This window comes from Haliotis asinina, chromosome 14 (genome assembly GCF_037392515.1).
Source record: "Haliotis asinina isolate JCU_RB_2024 chromosome 14, JCU_Hal_asi_v2, whole genome shotgun sequence".
Taxonomy (NCBI): Eukaryota; Metazoa; Mollusca; class Gastropoda; order Lepetellida; family Haliotidae; genus Haliotis; species Haliotis asinina.
The window spans coordinates 9,841,356-9,862,688 of record NC_090293.1 but is presented as its reverse complement, the minus strand read 5'-3'; the positions used below and the strand labels follow the sequence as shown (position 1 = coordinate 9,862,688).

The 21,333-nt window shown below is 39.8% G+C and overlaps 1 protein-coding gene across 2 annotated transcripts; it reads left to right on the top strand.

Annotated features, from left to right (window-relative positions):
- Window positions 1–791: 791 nt before the first annotated feature.
- LOC137261591 (zinc finger CCCH domain-containing protein 13-like) lies at window positions 792–19,183 on the top strand. Of its 2 annotated transcripts, none has more exons than XM_067799370.1 (6): window positions 792–858; window positions 6,510–6,569; window positions 13,278–13,325; window positions 14,035–14,282; window positions 15,548–15,705; window positions 16,472–19,183. In XM_067799370.1, the coding sequence occupies exons 2-6, from the start codon at window positions 6,560–6,562 to the stop codon at window positions 17,001–17,003; spliced, it is 996 nt and encodes a 331-aa protein (XP_067655471.1). In that variant the 5' UTR covers window positions 792–858; window positions 6,510–6,559; the 3' UTR covers window positions 17,004–19,183. The 2 variants fall into 2 exon arrangements, with proteins under 2 accessions (XP_067655471.1, XP_067655472.1); XM_067799371.1 differs by lacking the exon at window positions 792–858 and adding an exon at window positions 981–1,018.
- The last annotated feature ends 2,150 nt before the right edge of the window (window positions 19,184–21,333 follow it).

Genomic DNA, 21,333 nt, shown 5'->3' with positions numbered 1-21,333 from the left:
TTCTCAGCTATGTTATATCGTCTTTTTACAGTTTACCCTGAGCTAATATGTATAAAATTAATTCTTGTCATGATATGGCTGTAATATTGCCGATGTGACGATAAATTTAAACTCACTCACTCACTCACTATGTATCGCCTGTCTGTAAATATTAGAATCTGACCAGCCACAGTTGAAAATCTGATCTCAGTCATACACAAGTATGAATATCTGATCCTGAATCCAGACATGTGTGAACTGACTGAGCCAACTAACTGATGCACTTTCTAATGACATCTGGTTGGGCTCGTTGCTCTTGCTGGCAACCACTAGTTTGTGTAGTATAAAGCTAACTCGATTGATATGCTGATCATTGAAATAAGTGGTTTGTGGTTTTGCACCCGATTTATGGTACTTGGTTTCAATACACCAAACCATAGGCTTCGCCGAGATGGAAACATCTAAAACCAGGAACAGTTACCGCCCTCCTGCCAAATTAAAACGAAACACGCTGCTGTAATTGGGATTTCGTTGAAAGAAGCAATAAACGAACTGAATAAAACATTCTGCGTTCATGGCAGTAAATGTTCAGGTTTTCCGCCTCGTCATGAGCCAACAGTGATGAGAAAATACGGGAAGTTTAAACTCTATGGCAACACTGATGTAAACAAACGAAAAACGGATCAATGGATCTACATAAAACATGCCACTAAGTAGTATTGATTCACTAATACAAATTGAAAATATCTTGCAGAACACAACTCGCTCATCAATGGGAGTAGATCGATTTGTTTACACCAACTACCGTAACTGAAAAGAAAATGGTGGTTGGCATGTTGAAGGGGAACAAACATCACTGATGATACGGTGTCTCACAAGGTGAGTGTTGTTCTTCTAATCGTAAGAGGGCATAACAGTAAATTATGAATCAAACTCCTGGGATAAGCTTCATGGGTGTTCGTGCCACCGTTATGTATTTGACGAAAGCTATTGGAGACTCTGTCTTTTTCTGTGAACACTACCATATATTCTGCTCGAGGTGAGCTGTTACATCGCAGTATTATGTTGTATTTCAAGCTCGAACACAGCCATAAAGCAATCTTAAAGCTAAGATGTTCGGTATTCAAATATTTCAAAGCGGGCTTGAAACAACCGTAATGCTAAAATCACTTTGTGGAACGGGGCCCTCGAGAGTTTCATGAAATGATCAAATTGTTTGCATGTTATGATCAAAACGTAACGAATTTTTTAGTAGAACTTAATTGGTAATTTCACTTTAATTCTTTAGGGACATTGAGTTATGTATGTCACTACCTGACTGCACACATACATACATGCATGCACAGGCGTAAACGGGATTAGGGTGTGTGTGGAACGCTGGTGTATACAGGTGAGTGCGTGCATGCGTTTTCAGACACTTTGCTCAGATACTATCGCTCATTTCATGACATGATTTCACCAGTTTTTATTCACCATGTATCTCTGGTGTCCTGGATCTTCATCATACCGTTGACAATTAACCCCGTTACTTACTTGAAACATAGCATTACCTGCGCTCTACTCAAACTGAACGGTCGACCGGAACGGGTTGACTTTGAACTCATTTAACGTCGAAACCGCATTTCATATCCATTTAGAGTGGACACTGTAAATATCAATTTACAAAATTTATCCTTTAAAGTTGTACACGGACGACGACGTTGTTATTTTCTTTGAACCTCATTTTTGGTTGTTGTCAAAGAAACGCAATAATGATGTCACTGTGGTTGTGTAAATACATGATCTTTGCGCTACGACTGTCTTAAGCCTAAGTTAAAGAACGGGAGTTAAAATAGTTGCAGCGCTAAGATCGCCTTGTGTAAGTGAGCCCAGAGAGTCCAGATGTTGGCGTCAGGAGTATCGATCCACAGGTGGCATACACCAGTCAAGATACTGATCCCGATCGATCAAGTGGTCCCTTTAGAGAAAAGGGCTTTTGACGTGCACAGATGGGGTAGCCTAGTGGGAAAAGCGTTCGCTCCGCTTACGAAGACCCGGGTTTGATTCTCCACGTGTGTACGTACTATGTGTGACGCCCATTTCAGCGCAAGCGTCAAATAACACTCAGTCTCTCACTCCGACGTGCACAAAGGGTTGTAGTTTGGACTACCCTGTGCCACGCCGACATAGGGCAACGATGAGACATTGTAACTTCGGATCGGAAACCTAATGTTCGGATCCCAGCTCTCCCAGATAACGTTTCCAGATTCGTGAGCACCACAGTGCCTGGAGGTTTTACCAAAGTTGTCAGTATTGTGTCGGCTCCCTCATCAAACTGACTCGTCGTGACATAAAACCCCTCAGTCGGCGTTCTCGCACTGGGTTCTGAATCTGAAGGGTATGTGTTTCACTATTGCCAAGAGCGTTGCTTAACAACAATCAAAACAAACAAACACACGGATTGTAGCCTGGTTAGATTTTATTCCTTTTCCGGTTTCTAAGCTCGCAGTGTCTACTATCTTTATATGATTTCATTTGTTTATCACCGAGCAGTGTTAATCGATATACGTATTACGTTAGCGGGTGCTTCCGCATCGTAACAATACGGGATGATGTTCATAGAAACAGTTATTTACATGTATAGGTTACTAGTTTGCATGCGCCTTGAATCCATTACATCCACAACCATATCACCACCAGAGAGAGATTTCATGGTGGTTGGTGGTTCTGCTTCTCGATTATTTACTGAATTTATTATTTACATAAAGTGTGACAGCAGGATTGGGTAATCTAGTGGCTAAAGCGATTAATTGTGACACCGAACTGGATTCGATTTCCTTCAAGGGTACAATGTGTGAAGCCTAATTTCTTGAATTCTGATATTGCTGGAATATTGTAAAAAGCGGCGTAAAACTAAACTCACACACCCGTGATGGGTTAAAACTGTTTAAACCAGTTTAATCATGCATTGGTGCACAGCTTCCATTATACGACGTTACATCCCCCAGAGGCATACATCGGCAGTATTTCCCTCAAGTAACTTGACATACGACCAAGTCTATAGATTGTCAATATCGTGGCGCACGTGTCACTTCTCCTTTCACGATGTATTGTGATGCGTCTTCTTGTCGATGGCGTTGTCGGTGTACTTCATTACATGCAGGCATGCATGGTTGGTGGAGTGAAACATGCAACTTTTTACATACTACATATTGTATGCCCTAGTCTATCGTGGTGGCTGAGGGAAGCCATAAATACATCACCTTCGCCTCTTAGGAGTTTTTTAGATAAGGCCGTATGATACTGTGATAACAAAATAAATGTAACTAAATGCAAATAGGCCGATTGCGCCGTCAGAGAGCGGGATGTTGCTTCGTGATATTGCGATGCAGCAGAGCGATGCAGTGTTGTGTAACCGCGATGCAAGTACGACAGGTAGATATTACGATTTGATAATAGGGATAGTACTGCAACATATGTCATATTTGGGATTTCACTTTCTTAGTAAAGTACAAATTCTAGTACTTTTTTCGGTTGAGTCCCATCCGGGATTCGAACCCGCACCCTCAGAGTCAGGCACCTAATCGCCAGCACACAAAGTCAGCCGCCTAGCCCGCTCAGCCACCGCGACTTCCACAAAAATGAAAGTCGGACAACTGGTAGTCTAGACTGCGTACTTTGTGTACCCCTCTCATCAGAAAAAAAGTACTAGAATTTGTACTTTACTAAGAAAGTGAAATCCCAAATATGACATGTTGCATTTGACCACTTTCTAAATGGCATCGTGTAATCATAGCTTTCGGCCGTGGGAGCCGTGCCAATTTACACTCATCAGAGGGGTACACAAAGTACGCAGTCTAGACTACCAGTTGTCCGACTTTCATTTTTGTGGAAGTCGCGGTGGCTGAGCGGGCTAGGCGGCTGACTTTGTGTGCTGGCGATTAGGTGCCTGACTCTGAGGGTGCGGGTTCGAATCCCGGATGGGACTCAACCGAAAAAAAGTACTAGAATTTGTACTTTACTAAGAAAGTGAAATCCCAAATATGACATATGTTGCATTTGACCACTTTCTAAATGGCATCGTGTAATCATCAGGGATAGTACTGTGCTATAGAGTGATGCAGAAAGTTATAGTGTAGTGTACATGTGATGCGACAGTACAGTCATAAAGAGCATTAGTACTTTGTGATGTGTGTACTGTAGGCGATTCAATAACGACCCTTGTCACCCATCGTATGTTTTCCGTTCTTCTCAGCTGTCTGTCTACATTATGCAATCGTCTCGTTGAAGCCTCATCTCTTAGATCGACGCAAAGTTTACTAATGGTTGCTTGGTTGGTTGGTTGGTTTACTGGTGGAAGTTACGAGTAAGAAGTGCATCAAAGGATGATCATGTTTTGTTGTTTAGAATTGAATGGGTGAAATTTAAAAATTTATTTGGAAGCACATGTTTCTTTGCTTTTCTCCAAGCACTGTCACTATTGTGTCGCTAGGTTTTGTGACATAAACTGAGGCATGTCTGGTGCATATCACTAAAGGGTCGTTGCGGGATTGTTTACCGCTAATGTACTGTTATGTGCTATCTACCAATGAAGCATTACGGAGTAGATACATCGAGATCCTTGAAATGGATGCATCAGTACACAGCTTGCTTTTGAACTTTAAGCTTTTCATCGGTACTTCATAGCTCTGTCACATCTTGTCGTCTAAATCTCTTTTGCGTGAATTCGATCTCAAAAGTTAAAAAAGATTACATTAAAGTGGCCTGTAAAATGGAAAGCTTCAACTCCGTGAAATGTTTTGCACGGAACGTTAATATTTGTAAATAGAGAGTCTATTACCTCTTTAAGTGGCATTTAAAAGCAAGCATCAAATAGATAACAGTGTTAGAATCTGCACCGAAACGTCGCTCATCTAAACCAATGAAGTATTGTCCCTCTTCAACAGCAAGCCTGCAGAACACAGATGCTGGTACTGTTCCTATAAAGTTAGCAAAGAATGGGGCATTTATTCTGATTACTATGATGGCAGTATGATCATCCACCTATTCACACCTTTCAATCTTGACCACATTTAAACTGCTTCCAGTTTTCTAAACCAACCTAGATCATTCCTGGTGTTCCCCGCTGTGATATTGCTGGAATATTGCCACAAGCGTAAAATCCAACTCTTTAAGTCAGTAAGAACTGCATACCTGCATTACAGAATGGTTTAAATGATCACTACGTTCCTCTATCACCAAGTGCCATCCTCGCGATGTGAATCTCCATCTTGGGACACTATCATAATAATAAATGTGATATAATGATGCGCCTTTCCCATGCGCAAGGTCTATCTATCTATCTATCTATCTATCTATCTATCTATCTATCTATCTATCTATCTATCTATCTATCTATCTATCTATCTATCTATCTATGAGAGACTGGTAGCTAGTACTAATGCATTGAAAACAGATGGGTCTTTAGGAATCGTTTAAAGGAATTAAAATCAGCTGCTGATTTAACGGTGATAGGAAGGGAGTTCCAGAGCTGAAGGGCCGAGCAGGCAAAGGGTTTACTTAGAATAGTTTGCAGTTTGAAACGAGGGACAGAGAGGAGGTTCCGATTCTGAGAACGAAGCTATCTTCCTGTAAAGTATGGGGTAAGAATGGACCCGCTTTGCTGTTACCGTTTTTAACCAACCACGGCCTTATTACAGCGAGAGCAAACCCGGCGAGAGTCTTGGCTGATGAGCACTCAGATTACAATATTTCTCGCAAGCCATCTGCAAAATTGCGCAGTTACCGTCTAGTCTTCTCGCTGTTTCAGTATCAGGGAACATATATGGTTTGTATAAAGGTATTGCACAGAGAAGGAACAATTTGACTCTCTTGACTTACGTCAGAAACTCATCAGTGTAACATGGCATGACGATGATCATGTATTCATGGGCGATGGGTTGGGTTTGATGGGTGGATTGGGGCGAGCATTTTGTATACAGCATGTGAAATATTCCATATGATGTGATTGTTAGAGAACCAGGAATATTTGTAACATTTCTCAATACATCTACATGACAGTGCATATGACCTTTGTCTCACCAACGGCGACTGTCATAGTGGTGATGACTTGAATTTATCAATGAGTATGTTGGCTTTTCAACAGCTTGTTTATTATATAAAAACACTACCACGGCGGGAGGAAACACATATGGTCTTCTTCACATGATTATATACGGAAGCACATATGGAAGCACGTGACTATATATCACTGCTTCCTGAAATTAACAGGTTTTCACGCACATTTTGTATGCAGATAAAATCTCCGTAATGTTTTCTACTCGGGAAAGAGAAAGTAAATACCGCACGTATGTGATAGATGTACTTACTCATGTTACTCGTCTCTAATGCATTACCGTCGAAAAAGCACATCTTGTTTGTTTCACTTTCAGCAACTATCACTCTTATATGTATACTTTCTTCAGTCCGTCAGTTTAGCTGAACTGTTGGTGACTTTGGTGCAAGAAACAACAACAAAGATTCTTAACATAACCTCTTCTGATGTTTTACAGGAAATCAATGAAGATCTAGAGGACCTAGATGTTCCAGAATCCCGCAAAAGATGAGCGAATGTACGTATTGGGCATTATATTGATTCCTGGTTATTAAGTCATACGGATCGATTGTACAAACAAACAGTTGTATCGTCTCTTTGTTTGTTACTCATCGTTGCTTATCACAGACGATGATGCCGTCCAAAATCTGATGAGCATCAGATTCAACTTCAGTGATAATATCTTCGTAATGAATCGGTTGCATTGCTTTATTATTCATATAATTTCCGAAACAATATCAATCATACTGGCTTTATTGATAGGTTTATACTGATTCTGTCTGTATATTTGGGAAGGACATGTTTATTGTTTCTGTGTTATCAGTGAATATCTGTGTTCAAGTTTTCACCACTAGTTAGGTTTACCCTGTAAATACCATCTATTTCGACATATGAAATGTTTCCCTGGCTTTAATGTTTTCTGCTGCACATGTTTTTACGTAATGTAAACCAGAAATGTTTTTAGTCGATAAGGTTTTGCGATTGAACAGTCAATACCATAAATGCGACAATAAAATTTTGCGAGTTGCTCGGAAAAATGTCCTGGTTTACAGTGCAAAACGGAAGACTCACTTTGACCAAAGGCACACACACACACACACACACACACACACACACACACACACACACACACACACACACACACACACAGACAGACAGACAGACAGACAGACAGACAGACAGACAGACAGACACAGACACAGACACACACACAGACACACACACATATATATATGTATGTAAATACGAATATGTGTTATATGTACGTATAACACGTGTATATATTTATGTATGGGTACGTCTTTGCTTTGGTTATTTTACATACATAAATCAAAGTTATGCGTCTGTCTGACGCCATGGTTCCAATTATCGCGTTCCATTGAACGCAGAAATATTGATGGCATTTTAATTACTTCAGATTAAGAATCAATGCCGACGACAGGAGATCTGGGGCAAATATCGTTCATCATCAGCCTTATGCTGATTAATAGGCACAGAATCAATACGTTAGCCATCGGGAAATGGCTTGTTGGCCATACAGTGACGGATCCTTCTCGAACATATGGTCCACACTCTCCACTTGATGTCGAACGTTGGTCAAAAGGAAGAGTAACCGGATGCTCTTTTGAAGCATGCTTCTCGGGTTTTCTGCATCTGTCGCATTCGGCATGTGCCAGTGATCAGAGACGGAGGATACTTATGTGAATTTCACAGAAAGCAGTTTGGCACAGATGGCTAAACGTGTTGTTTTCTCTTGACTTGACTTCAAGTGATCTTTCCAGTGTACGTGGTGGTGCTAATTACATAGCCAGAACAGGTAACTATCAACTCTTTAACCGCTTTATATTCAGCTATGCTGAAATGAGACATTAGCTTCTCGATCTGTTGTTCTTAGTATCAAATGCAATCACTGATAAATTAACGAGGTTAAATGATATACTAAAAATCACAGACAGACGGGGAGAGTCAGTAAGGAGCTGAGTTTTGGGGCGCTTGGAATATCATTAAAGTGGGTGGAAAACAGCTGGTAACTCCTTTTTTAGTTCCACTGCCAGCGTCGAGGTTTTAACAGAGTAATAACAATAATGATAATAGTGATAGTCATGGGTTTTTTATGTTTTCACTCCACACTCAATAACATTCCAGTTATAAATGAAAGCAGTCTGGAAACAATCAGCTCATGTCTCGACAATCCAATGATTGGATACGACAGAGATAGATAACATATATCAACCTCACTGCCGATCCTCACTACCGATCCCGGCCCTTAAGACATGCCATGGTTGCTCAAGGCAAATTCTTTCTGATCTTCACAAGGCCATAAATATAACGGAGCAAGGATTCGGACCAGGATGATTCGAATCCCACATCACACAACTGCTGCCCTGTTACATGCACAATGCCACGAAAAGAATACTTAACATGCCGTCTATCATATAGATTGCTTATTGATCTTTTTAACAAACTTGTTCGAGATATTGGACGTGAGCGTTTGCTTTGTGGGGGAAATTCATGGAACAAGTAGTCTGTGTGTTGTAGCAGCGATTGCTCGAAGCCATCTTCTCTCTGCACAATAGCTCCATCAGTGCGTCTCGCCCGGTGCGAGTTTGCGGTTGAAAACTCACACACTCTAAACAGTGCATGCAGACACATGAACACGTGTTGATGATCATACACATTATCCAGGATTAGATAAGATCAATAATCATTACTTCAGAGGTCTATGATCATTGTCTGGAACCACAAGTGTCTAAATTCCTCAATGTCCACATATGTCGCAAAAACAAAATTTGCGTTCCCGTTAATAATGAACAAATATGCATTCTGGCCTAGATTAGATATATGTCACATATCTTAAAAACATGGATGCAAAGATAGCTTTATGATTTTGCAGGTGTGATGTAAGCCTTAAACAGCATTAAACAGGGCAGACATAATTTGTGTTTCTTTCAGCAGACTTTGGCGTTAAAACACTGGATCAGAATACGGATCATATAGTGACCAATCCTTACACTATGCTTGAAAGTGCATGGTCACAATGGTCATTTTTTACGGTGACTAGAATGGACTTTTTGTAGTTTGTTTCATTGATCTCAACTAAATGGATGACATGGGACAGTTAATATATCGCACGTTAACCCTCCCTCCGCTGGATAAGCAAAACCTTTAGTACGTAGGGAGGTAATCACGAAACAAGCCTCCTTTCACTAAGCACTAAGGTAGTCGTAAGTCACTAAGGTAACCCTAGAGAAATGTTTAAAAATGGGAGTTAAGGTTGACCTCAGTAGAGGTTGCTTCGAATTCGTGACAGGAATTCCTGTACCACTCTGGTGACTATTTTCAGCGTTAACTGTGGAAGCAGTGTCATGACAGAATGACATGAATTATAGTATGCATGGAAAATGGAAAGAGCTAAAATGTGAAGTGACACAAAGAAACCATATTCTTCTCGTAAAAGGTGTGTGTTTGAACGGCTGTGTAAGTGTAACTAACACTAATGTATTCTGGTTTATCCTCGGTTCTAACCGGTATGCCAGTGTGGAGAATTAAACCCGGGGAAGAGCGTGGAAAGCTTTAACCAGTATCCTTCTCCACTACCATTAGATAAGACGACCTACTTGGCTTCCCAGTCGGAACTTTTACTCAGAAGCGTTTGTTAGAGGCCTAAGGATGAGGTCAGACACGGTGTCTTCTTTGAAACCCCGAAGACAAGAGATAATGCTCATAATATCAATCACTGGGTTGTCTTGTATAGAACCAGTTGTGCTAAAATGTTAGTTTTCATCTAACAAATAATGTATAACAACATCCCTGGGAGAATTAGTTTCTAAACGTGTATAAGCCAAACCTGATAAAAATGCGATTTGACGTAAATGCGTTTTTCTAATGAAACACGGCCTTCTAACAACCTACAGTGTTTTAGGAATGTTATATCGTTACTCCGTGACCACCTGAATAGACATTGACAGCCAAGATTTGCGTACATCCGTGAATTATTGACAGTTTCTTTTACCATTATTTTTGTCACTCATTTATAGGTTCAGAACCGCACTGAAAGCCTTTTCATGCCGATCCGAGTTTTATAGAAACCGTTAATCCGCTGGTTCTTAATAGCGAGAATACGATAGCTTGTTAAGTTACTGGAAGAAGAATCGAAGCTGGCTTGCAATATTAATGGGTTAAGGAAATGGAACACTCTAAATTGATTACATCGCAGGTGCACACTCAGGGAGACTGGGGTCCGGTTATCGTGTATACTAGTATGACATCAGAGAGTGGGATCTCTTTGTACAGGTATATGTATTATTATGGATTGAAAACCGCACGGGACGCAGTCCTTTCGAATTTTCTGTTCCGAGGAGTGTCAGAGAGGTAAGAATCGAATAACTGAAGTTTTCTTTAGTTGTTTTCTTTCATACAAAATGTACGGCTTCATTATGGTTCAGTTTCTTTATGAATTTTTTTTATTGTTTCTGTGAACGTTTTAAGGTTTGGGTTTGTGGGTGGATTGCGTGTCCTTTCGTCATATTTTTGTTTGTCGTTGTTAGTTCGTTTGTTATTTAACGCACAATAATATGCCAGCTGTATGGCGGTGCTATGTAAGCAATCGACCAGACAATCCTGTGATCAGCATGTCTGGATTGGGTGTATTATTGTAAATATATATTATTATAAATATGCAGTTGGTATATATGGTAGTTACAGGTGTAACGCGTGACCTATTGTATATTACGGGACAAATGAAAGTATACGCTTGAAAACTGGATAAAACTTCGCCAAAAAATTCTCATGTTTCATTAACTTCATTATACTAACAACTGTCGCTGAAACAAGTGTCACTGAAACAAATGTCGCTGAAACAAGTGTCGCTGTTGCTGTCACAGCTAGAATATCAGGATCAAATGCACCATTTTCGAAAATGCAATTTGTATTTATTTTATTATTTTATCATCAAATGTGGGTGTTCACTTTCTTTTGATTGTCAGTTTATTGAGGAAACCCATAATACAGCTGCAATATTGCTGGGTGCGGCATGAAATCATATTCCTTCAGTACAGAAGACACCGAGAAACTCCGACAATTTCGCCGTCCTTAAGATAGAAATACTTTTAATCCGACATGATTATACATGTCCATAAATTCTACAGGTAGAGAGGGTGTTTTTATGGGATTCGAAGATTATCCCGTTCCACACTTCCAGTGGGAATTAAGTAGCGGCTGATGCAGTTCCATTCCTGTAGTCTTATTTTTATGATTTGCCTTTCACATGGTAAACGTCTACAGTCTGTTTGCCGGATTTCACAACTGTTTTTTCACTTCCACATTCAACAAATCTCACGGACGTTAGGTTCATATTTTCCCTCAGTATTCACTTGCTGAATACATCTGTAAATTGATACCCATCAACCTGTGCGACAGAATCAGTCGCCGCGGTCGCCTAGGTCACTTGGTCCGGTTGGGTGTGTGTACAGAGACTCCATGGGTTGTTTGTCATTGCATTAATCACTCCAGATGCTAGTCCAGATTCGATTATTTACAAGCCGGGGATAAGTTGTTGGATTTTTTTCACTGAATATGCCATTTAACAAACATACTAAATAGAACACTAACAAATAAATAACAAGTACGAATATAGCATCCTTGGCTAAGTTATTCGGAAGATATCACACCTGTCAGAGCTCTTTGTAGCATTATTTTCTTAACTGGGTTTTCGTTTACCTAGCTCGATCAAAGGTCACGGTGACATGGAACAGTGCTGATGCCAGCATTTAAGCGCACACACACTCCATAAACACCCCACATGCCAGTCATATGACGGTTTATAGTCAACAGGCTAGGGACTTGCGTCACTGCCGCTAAACACGTTGTTGATCGCTCCTGTTTATCTATCTATCCTGTTGAATAGTGGAATGAATTATGAATTCATTGATTTATGACCGAAATGTTCTATCATCAAATGATGTTCCCAAGTGAGAACAGAGAGTATATTTATAACGTGATTATTTCCAAATATATTCCACGTATTTGATCAATGCATTAAAGAAAACCAAAGTATTGAAGCACACGGTATGTTCCATAATTTCTTCACACTATGATTAATCGTGATTCTATTAATATGGCATTATTTAGGAATCCCCTAATACACACCATCAAGGATCGCTATTGGGCGTTCATGAACACCTGAACGATTGTTCCACGTGGAACACACTTATACAACTCGTAACCGGTCGCAATAGCCTACTGGATAAAACGTTCTCTTGTCACACCTGGTTCGATTCCCCACATGGGTACAATGTGTGAGGCCCATCTAGTGTCCCCCGCCGTAATACTGCTTGAAGATTGGTAATACTGGCACATGCTCACTTCTCTCGAATTCGCCCATTGACTTCCCGTCTTGAACACAGATTTGGGTCAACGATACAATATATCTGTCTATGTGGCTAAATTTGTGTTGTATAAAACTGACTGTACTCCTATAACCTGTGGCCGTTTCTATTCTTAATATGGCACTTAGGGTATGAACATTCTGTTATCACTGCCACAAAAGGCCATTAAGACGTACGTAATTAACTGGATTTCTGGGTTAGACTTGGTCCACGGCTACCTATGCTATTTGACCGTATGGTTCTGTTGATGTATTATGACGGCGTGGGTCGTTGTTCATAGTATCAATCACTGAAGTATCTGGCCCAAACCCTGTTGCTACAGACGTAATAAGGAGCGTCTTTAATCATCAAATAAAAATTACATGTACTTCAAAGATTCATGTGTGGGTTACTTGGTGTAGTGTACAGAGTGTCTGCCAGCATGAGTGAGTGGGTTTTATGCCGCACCCAGCAATATTCCAGCTATATGGCGGCGGTCTGTAAATATTAGAGTCTGGACCAGACAATCCAGTGACACACAACGTGAGCATCGATCTGCGCAATTAGGAACCGATGACATGTGCCGTCCAGGGCAGCGGGCCTGACCACCCGATCCCGTTAGTCGCCTCTTACGACATGCATAACCACCTTTTTTTGGCAAGCATGGGTTGCTGAAGGCATATTCAACCCCGGACCTTCACAGGTATCTGCCGGGATAAAGGTTGTTGATGGTTCGAATTCATTCCTATTGCTCTGACTGTACTTCTTGCTACCCTGCCTGGTTCTTGGTGATGGCCATTGTGAGTTATTCTTAAACTTCACTGCGTCCTATCTGAAGTCAATGTGTCTTTTGTTTCCAGCGACTGGAAGAGACAAGAACAGGGACACTTCGCGTAAACAAGACAGAGGTGCGTATTGAGCTATTATATTGTTTACTTACCTTAGTGTTCTTTAACTGCCCCAAAGCCGTTTGTCTGCTGTGACGTCGCTGTCAGCAATATGCCGGATACATAGCGACGGTCGACATCATTATCGAATCTGGACAAGATAATTCAGACATTTAGTGATGAAGTGAGTGAGTGAGTGAGTGAGTGAGTTGGGTTTTACGCCACTTTTATCAATATTCCAGCAATATCACGACGGGGCAAACGAGAACTGGGCTTCACATAATCTACCCATGTGGGGAATCGAACCCGGGTCTTAGGCGTTACGAGCGAACGTCTTAACCACTAGGCTATCCCACAGCCCCGCCATATGACGAAATGCATCTGGCAGGCCAGTGCATCTGACCACCTGTTCCCACCAGTAGCTTGTCACGACAAGAAGGGTTGTTGACTTCATATTAAACTGTACATTTGGGAGCTGAACGGACACAGTCTGTCATTTTGGAGCAATTGTATTGAATTTCATTGTTGTGGCTTGAGAGGTGCGTACATACTCGCTGCCAATAGGTAGACGTATATATACTGCACAAAATAACTTTTGTGGATATTGTTTTTTATGACATATATTTTATCAGTATGGCAGTGAATAAATACCTAATTATTCATAATTTCAAAATTTTACATACATCCATATCTATTTTTTTCCAGTATATTTACCTTTGATGTTGTTCAGGTAATGCTGGAAACGCGCGTCCTTCTAAAGCTGAGAAGGGAAGCATGAACAACCAGGAACGGGATTCCAATGTAAAGGGCGGACGTTACGCGTCAGGCCGAAGAGGGTCAAAGTCCCCACCCTACGGATCGAGTAAGGAGCCTACAAACCAGGGGAGGCAATCCCACAAATATGATAACAACAAACCACATGTAAATGACGAGGATGACGACTGGTCAGACAGGGACCCGTCACCAACGAATAATGAGGTAAACATATAGGGCTAAATAGAACAAAGTGACATGTTTCTCGGGCATCAGCGCGCCACTTTTATTAGAGCGCGTAACAATATTTATTGATATTTAAAATGATACTGTAATGACTAGGCTCGTTCCGATCATCCATGGAGTAACATATATGGGAGTAAAAAAAAAACCCACCAATATAATGCAGATCTCTAAAGTATGCCACCCGTTGCCTCGAGCATGATAATAACAAAACAAGACTGATTATGAAGGCCACTATTGGAACTCACTATCAAAGGATCCTCTACCGACTAAGGTATATAACTTGGTACTACTACTTGGTAGAGCTGGCCTCGTTTGAATACAGCATGTCCTGAAAACTGCTCAGCATTTGTTGTGTTCATAATGTCCGTAATGGAATGTGGTTGAGATCAATATTTCGCATGAACCCGTTGTTAGGCGAGGAAGCTGTTTCAACGTCACTTATATTGATCATATAATAATCAGGTACAATAATTAATCTTATAATATGTTATTCCATCCCTGATAATCACGTTATATATAGATTTAAGAAATCATTGCTTCGTACTGAAGTGAGAATAGATGCGGTTCTTCTTTAACATTTATTTTCACATCAACGTTTGCTATGAGGTTTTGACTGAGTCTTTGTTAAGGGTTTATTTTGTTTTGCCTTTCGTCTGTTTTGGAAGGGGTCATGGTAAAACAAACAAGTTCATTGGGTAGGTCATCCAAACAATGTCATAGGGGAGGTCATCCAAACAATGTCATAGGGGAGGTCATCATTTTCAGGACGTTTATGAATCACACTGCCGCCTTGTATTACAAGCCCGGTTCTTATTTAGAAACGTGGAATGCATGAAGTATACACAGTGTGTTAACGGGACCTGTTAAAATGTGATTAATTAATAATGGAATTAAACATAGATGAAAAGTCTGATTATATTTTAATTCGATTAAGTTAATTCAACCCACAGTACTGTTTGAAAGGTTGACGTGTTTTCTACCGGGGTATGAATATAACGATTAATGACATTCCAACTATTCTATCAGTAAATTACATACTGAGTGAATAGAATGTCCCGACCTACGCTGGTGGCTGTCGAGCAGAGAACGTGTTCTGTATGTATTTCAAAATATTTTAACATATATTCATTGACGAGTTTGAACATTTTGTGCTGTTGTAAGTAAACACATATTCCAACTAAACACCCCTCCTGTCCCGAGTGCATCATCAAACTGAAGCTCAATAACTTGAGGAATTGTTGCAGAGAGATGCTAAACAGGCAAACGACAAGAGCAGGGACAACCGAGGAAGGTGGAAGGAAGCTGGTGATGACCAGCTGCGAAAAGACAGAAGAAAGGCTCGTCAAGACAGGATGGTGATGGTGATGGAGCTGTTTGAGGACAGTCTCATCATAGACAAAGTGTGAGTATGGTTTATACATTTGTTTTTCCCCACACCATGTGGTTTGGTATATGAGTGTGCGAGTGTGGTGTTACGCCGCTTTTATGAACATTGTCAGTGCAGACACTAGCATTGGTGTTAAGGTAATGTACCCGTGTAGGGATTCGAAATTGACTTTTAGTCGTTAGGAGCGATCATCTTAACCACTAGGCTACACCATGTATACAAGCGCTGAATACTATATACGTCGTACGCCTTTTTGTCTACATTCATCGGGGTTTTGATTGTGGTTCAGTCCCCGAATGTGACGACTCTTTAACTGCAAAACACCCCCTTACAAAAACAAACAACCAATATTTACGAATGTTGTTAGAAGACATCGAGACAAAATAGTGATACAGACAGGGTCCAATGTTCCACATTGGTATAGTGCTTGGAATCCATTTCTACCGTTCCCCGATGCATGGGATTGGGCACACTAATGCTGAAGTCTGCTTAGTCATAAACCCACCTCTTCTATTGTAGCATGTCCCATGTAGTTATCAATATGTTCATCTGTACTCAATGGTGGGTGCACAGGGAGGAGGGTTGATTGTCGTATTATCATCCCATCATCCCAGGAATACTATAGCTTGGGAATATCAGATACAGACTTAATATTGCCGTCCACCATCCACATCTTGAAGACATTTGAATTCCTCTACATTTTGTCGACAAAGATCGTATTGTCACTACAGAAACACAAATAACTTCATTATCTTGAATAAAATAATCATTTGTTTTGCAGGGCGCTGAAGGACAGACAAAGTCATATTGAAAGTGTGGTAGAACGTTTGGAAGAACTGAAGAGAGCATATGCACAGAAGCTGAAAGAGGAGGTAACAGCCCATTGGGCTAAGGTCACAGAAGAAGGAAGAGCTAGCAGGGCGGACAGAGAAAATAGAGAAAATAGAGAAGAGTCGGCCAGAGAAAGACAGGCCAAAGAAAGATCTACCAAAGAAAGACCAGCTAGAGTATCCCAGAATGACCCAGCAGATAACAAGCGTGAACAAAGAGACAACAGAATGGCTGATCCTCCCCGAGTACGACCGAGAGCAGCCAACAGTGGTCAGATGTTTAAGAGAGACAAGAGTCGGATCATGAGCGGGGAGATGACCCAGAGAGGCAAAAGAGAGGCTTCCCCAGAAAACTACAGGGAAAAGGATGATGTGAGAGAAAGCCCCAAACATAAGCCACACCCTCGTGCTGTGAATAGTGGTGATGACCACAACAGAGGCAAGAATCGGGTTAACAGTGGCGACGCAGCTTATAGATCCTAGTTGCGTGAATATATCCTGTTGCGTTTTGACACGGTGTTGTGCTGAGCAGGAGTATTGGATCTGGCAATCGAGGGTAAAAATCCAGTCGTGCCAGTAAATGTCCTCACTCAGCTGGCCTGACTCGCAAGTGATTTTCACGTGGTCATTTTGTAACTATATCACTGTCTTCGACTTATTAAGTTATAAAACACGATACATTATTGCAAGATTATGACCTAGTAAAATGTTCATCATAAAGGACAAGGTATGATAGAGGCCCTTATTGGCCCACAACATGTCATGATTATCCAAATTTTACAACACGATAATTTTAGCATAAAAGGAGCTAAATCAATTGTTGAAGATAGCTCCAATTGCATTTTTATGTTTTTAGTGTTGTTAGTTTTCCTCTTGGAAGACCTCAAGGTTAACATATTTTACAATATCCTCTAGAAACCTTGATGTTTCCAATGACATATTAGATTTCATTTAACCAAAATCACTACACTTAACTGTATGAAAAGATTTTGTTAGTTAGAATAAGAACATTGTATCAAGGTCTAGCAGATGATGAACACAGACGTCAAGTCATACATAGTTGTAAAGTGTAATATATAAGCTTAAATTCACAGTGAGAGGCAAAGGAATATGTGGCATAATGGTTGCAATGGTGGACTGTTGTTTTCTTTGTTATCAGACATGCAGGTTCAAATCCATGTAACCTTTCTTTTTTTTCAAAGTTTTGTTTATAAAGTCTACAATGTTTAACTAAACTGTTTCACATCAAATCCAAATATTGTAATTTTGTTCTTAAGTTTGGTAATCTATGTTACAACACTGGTGAAACAAGCTTTAATTAACATCATGTAAATCTTTTCTTGAGACACTGACCATTCACCTTTTCAAGTCGGTCCAGTTGCCTTTGTTCCCAATATTTTAAATTCATATTTTATATATTTTGATCTACTTCAGGTTTATACACTTTTGAATACTGCAGTTCTTGAGAGTGAATCAGATACTGAGATTGATGACTGTGTGAATGAAGAGTAATAATGGATGTTTTAGATGTTTAAAGTGGAAAGGTTGTGAATAATTACTCTGTGGAGTCTTTTGAATACTAACTTTAACATGTGCACGGTGTTAATATGAACCTGTGATAACAATGAAATTTCACCTGAAATAGGCCCCTTTGAGGTCAAGACCTGTGATTTTTAGTGCAACATGGTTGGCTATTGCAATAACATATGATGATTGAGATTTTAACTGTATATTTGCTAAAACTGGTTGTAAATGCTGACTTGCAACACTTACTAGTTAGAATGAAGCTGTGCCCAAAATGAAGCTTTACCCAACACAGGCCCCTGTGATTCTTAGTGCAACATGATTGTTATCATGCTTACATGTTGTACAATGGACCCATGGATTACATTTGCAAAGAATGCTGTGAATAATGACTGAGTTTTGGGGACACAATTGGCAAGTATTTGAATTAACAATGTTTTGCAACCCTAATTGGGCCCCTGGAGGTAAAAAAATTATAACTAACATTGACATGTTTTTCAGCATGACTACCTGTCGTAAAACTGCTGTAATTTGTATGTAAATAAAATGACAGTTGTAAATAAGCCATTATACACACTGATATTTCAGACTTCTTGTTATTTTTCATGGAAACTGATAAAACCCATTTTGGGCCCCTCTGCAGTAAAATTACACCTCAGAACATATAAAATATAGCATTTTTATGCAAAGCTAACTTGTCTCTAAACAAATAACATGTTTTCAGCCAATTCTGTCAATGAGCCAAAAACCACCCTTATCATACCTTGTCCTTTATTACGAGCGCGCGCAATGATAAAACCCGCGTCATGTCGACAATGTCTTCTTCTTTTCTATTTTTGTAATCTTTTGTTGAGTGTCTATATTCAAATTCAAATGCCCGTAACTTTCAGGCATAGGTAGTTCGCCTGGCTAGCAGAAGTTTTGAAACTATTTTGCTAACTGCATGTACGCAGAGATATTTTGTATAAGAGGTTTGAGGAGTCATACCGATGAAGACACTAACCGAACATAACACACACAACTGAAAATTTGTATACTGTAGTAATATGCATTTTCTACTTTTATTGCATTTAGCTAACACTAATTATTTTAACATGATGAAAAGTAAATGATGATTTTAAGTAAATTTGATAAAGATTTACATACCGTGTTTGTTATTATATACGTGTGCCTTTGATTGGTCTCAAACTGAAATTACAATTGGCTTGCCTATCGACGAAGTAGTTTTAATGTTAGGTTTTCGTTTTCCAGGATGTATTCATAAAAACAGCACACTGAATTCTGTAATATCCTTTGGCAAAAAACTGGCCACAAAACTGAGAATCTCGGCAGCTCTGAGAGAACATTCACCAAAACGTCTTGTAAGGTGCTTATGGCGTCAAACTGATGTTTCAATTGATCACATTCATCAACACTGATGTATCGAGTGATCACATTCTTATCTTTTCTAGGCCAGTCTTGAAACACCCAGTCCTTGATATAACCATCCTTGTTGTCTAAGGTCAGTCTACCTTGTCATTTACACAGAAGAAGAATTACAAGATTCTTGGTATTAATGAATACTACATCTTTTAGAAATGACTGGCCACTAGGTGATGCACTAAAGACATCCTTTTCACCCATGAGACGATAAGGATCATTTACGTCAACTGTTCCTTCATATCAGGAAAATATTGCTGCTTTGGGTTCGATCCCACCCTTGACGAAAGACCTGAAAAGAACCAACATTTATCTGATAACAAGATCCAGTTTGACGAAAGTTGACTTGTGGACGAAAATGGGTTGATACGGGTTTTTCTTCGAAGCAACGTCTCAGTGTTCAGTTTCTTGGCCACTACCCAGCCCTTCTGGAGACGTATTCTCTGACTCGAACAGTTCTTATAGAACTGGTACTTGTGATAGAACGTCAAAGAAGCATTTTTGCTAATTTCCATAATAAGCACTACTGAAGCACTCTAAGCACGTCATATTCTTGGTCTGTCCATGGTCAGCACAGTCTGTTTAAATACGGTGGCATCCGAAGGAGTTGGTAACAACAATTTATGCCGACCCCATCTACAACATAACAATTGCTCTCCCTCTCTCTCTTGAGCTGTAACTTCTAGTAGCTGAATATTTCTAGTACTTGTGTATCATCCATTCCAAGCTCTCTTCACACCCCAAAAAAATCATTCTACGCATGACATTGATGCAAATACTGTTTGAATCTTACCCTGTTTTGGCGATTGATATTGATATCTCTAAACAAAAATGGAAGAAAATGTTACTTTGCATGCAAATATGTCAAGGAAGATAACTTTAAGCGTTCCTGAACATCTTTTACCATTGTATTTGTTTCCACTAATGTACATCAACAGAACGTGTTTTAACAGACTGAAATCATAGGGATGATTCTTTTACAAATTTACACACTCTAAAACAAATGTTTCTTGTTCTAATATATTTAGTTGAAAAATGGAGGCTTCAAATTGTTTACCTTTTACCTTAATATGAATGCTTTTGAGACATTCTTTTTGCAATTTGCATAAAGCAGTGTTGAACAGCTTTCTTGTAACCTAATGCCTTCTAACGTACTTTTGAAAATTCATAAAGGTAGGATGGCAACGTTTCTTATTAGCGTTTGGTGTATGTCTAAACATTGTTTGAGTATCGCAGGTGGGGTGTTCACCCTGCACAGACAATAAAAATAACATTATATGTGAGCTGTATTTCTGATCTGAAGAATTCGCAGGAAGTACTATCATGATTTAGTATAATCGATGCCTACCAGGTGCGGGAACTTGCATGCAACCTCACTGCCATACTCTTTGTTGAATTTAATGAAGAATGAGAACGCATTTTTATACTGGTGACGTCATTCAAAAAGTCACCTTCCATGATTAAAAAGAGTTAAAATAGCACTGATCACGTAAATAACGCACACATATGTCTGATTACATTGCATGTGTCTGATTACGTTACCTTCAACCCAGTCAGTTAATGAAATAATTTTACGTTTATAATGAATACACTGTACATCATATGAATGGCGCCACTAACGTCAGACTAAACTATACCCAGTGAAGTGAAATGTGGGCACGGTGTTTAAGTATAAAGGTAACTGGTAGGTACTTAATATTACAATATATATTTAATGACATGACCTACTCATAAAAGCGCACATAAAATATCCGAAGCAAGTCCGCCAGGTCGTTGGAGAAAACTCCAAACTGGTCCTGGTCATGTGAATAACAGCACGTGTGTTGATCTGAAATTGTTACCTTTCATGGCGCGTCTTCACGTACAATGA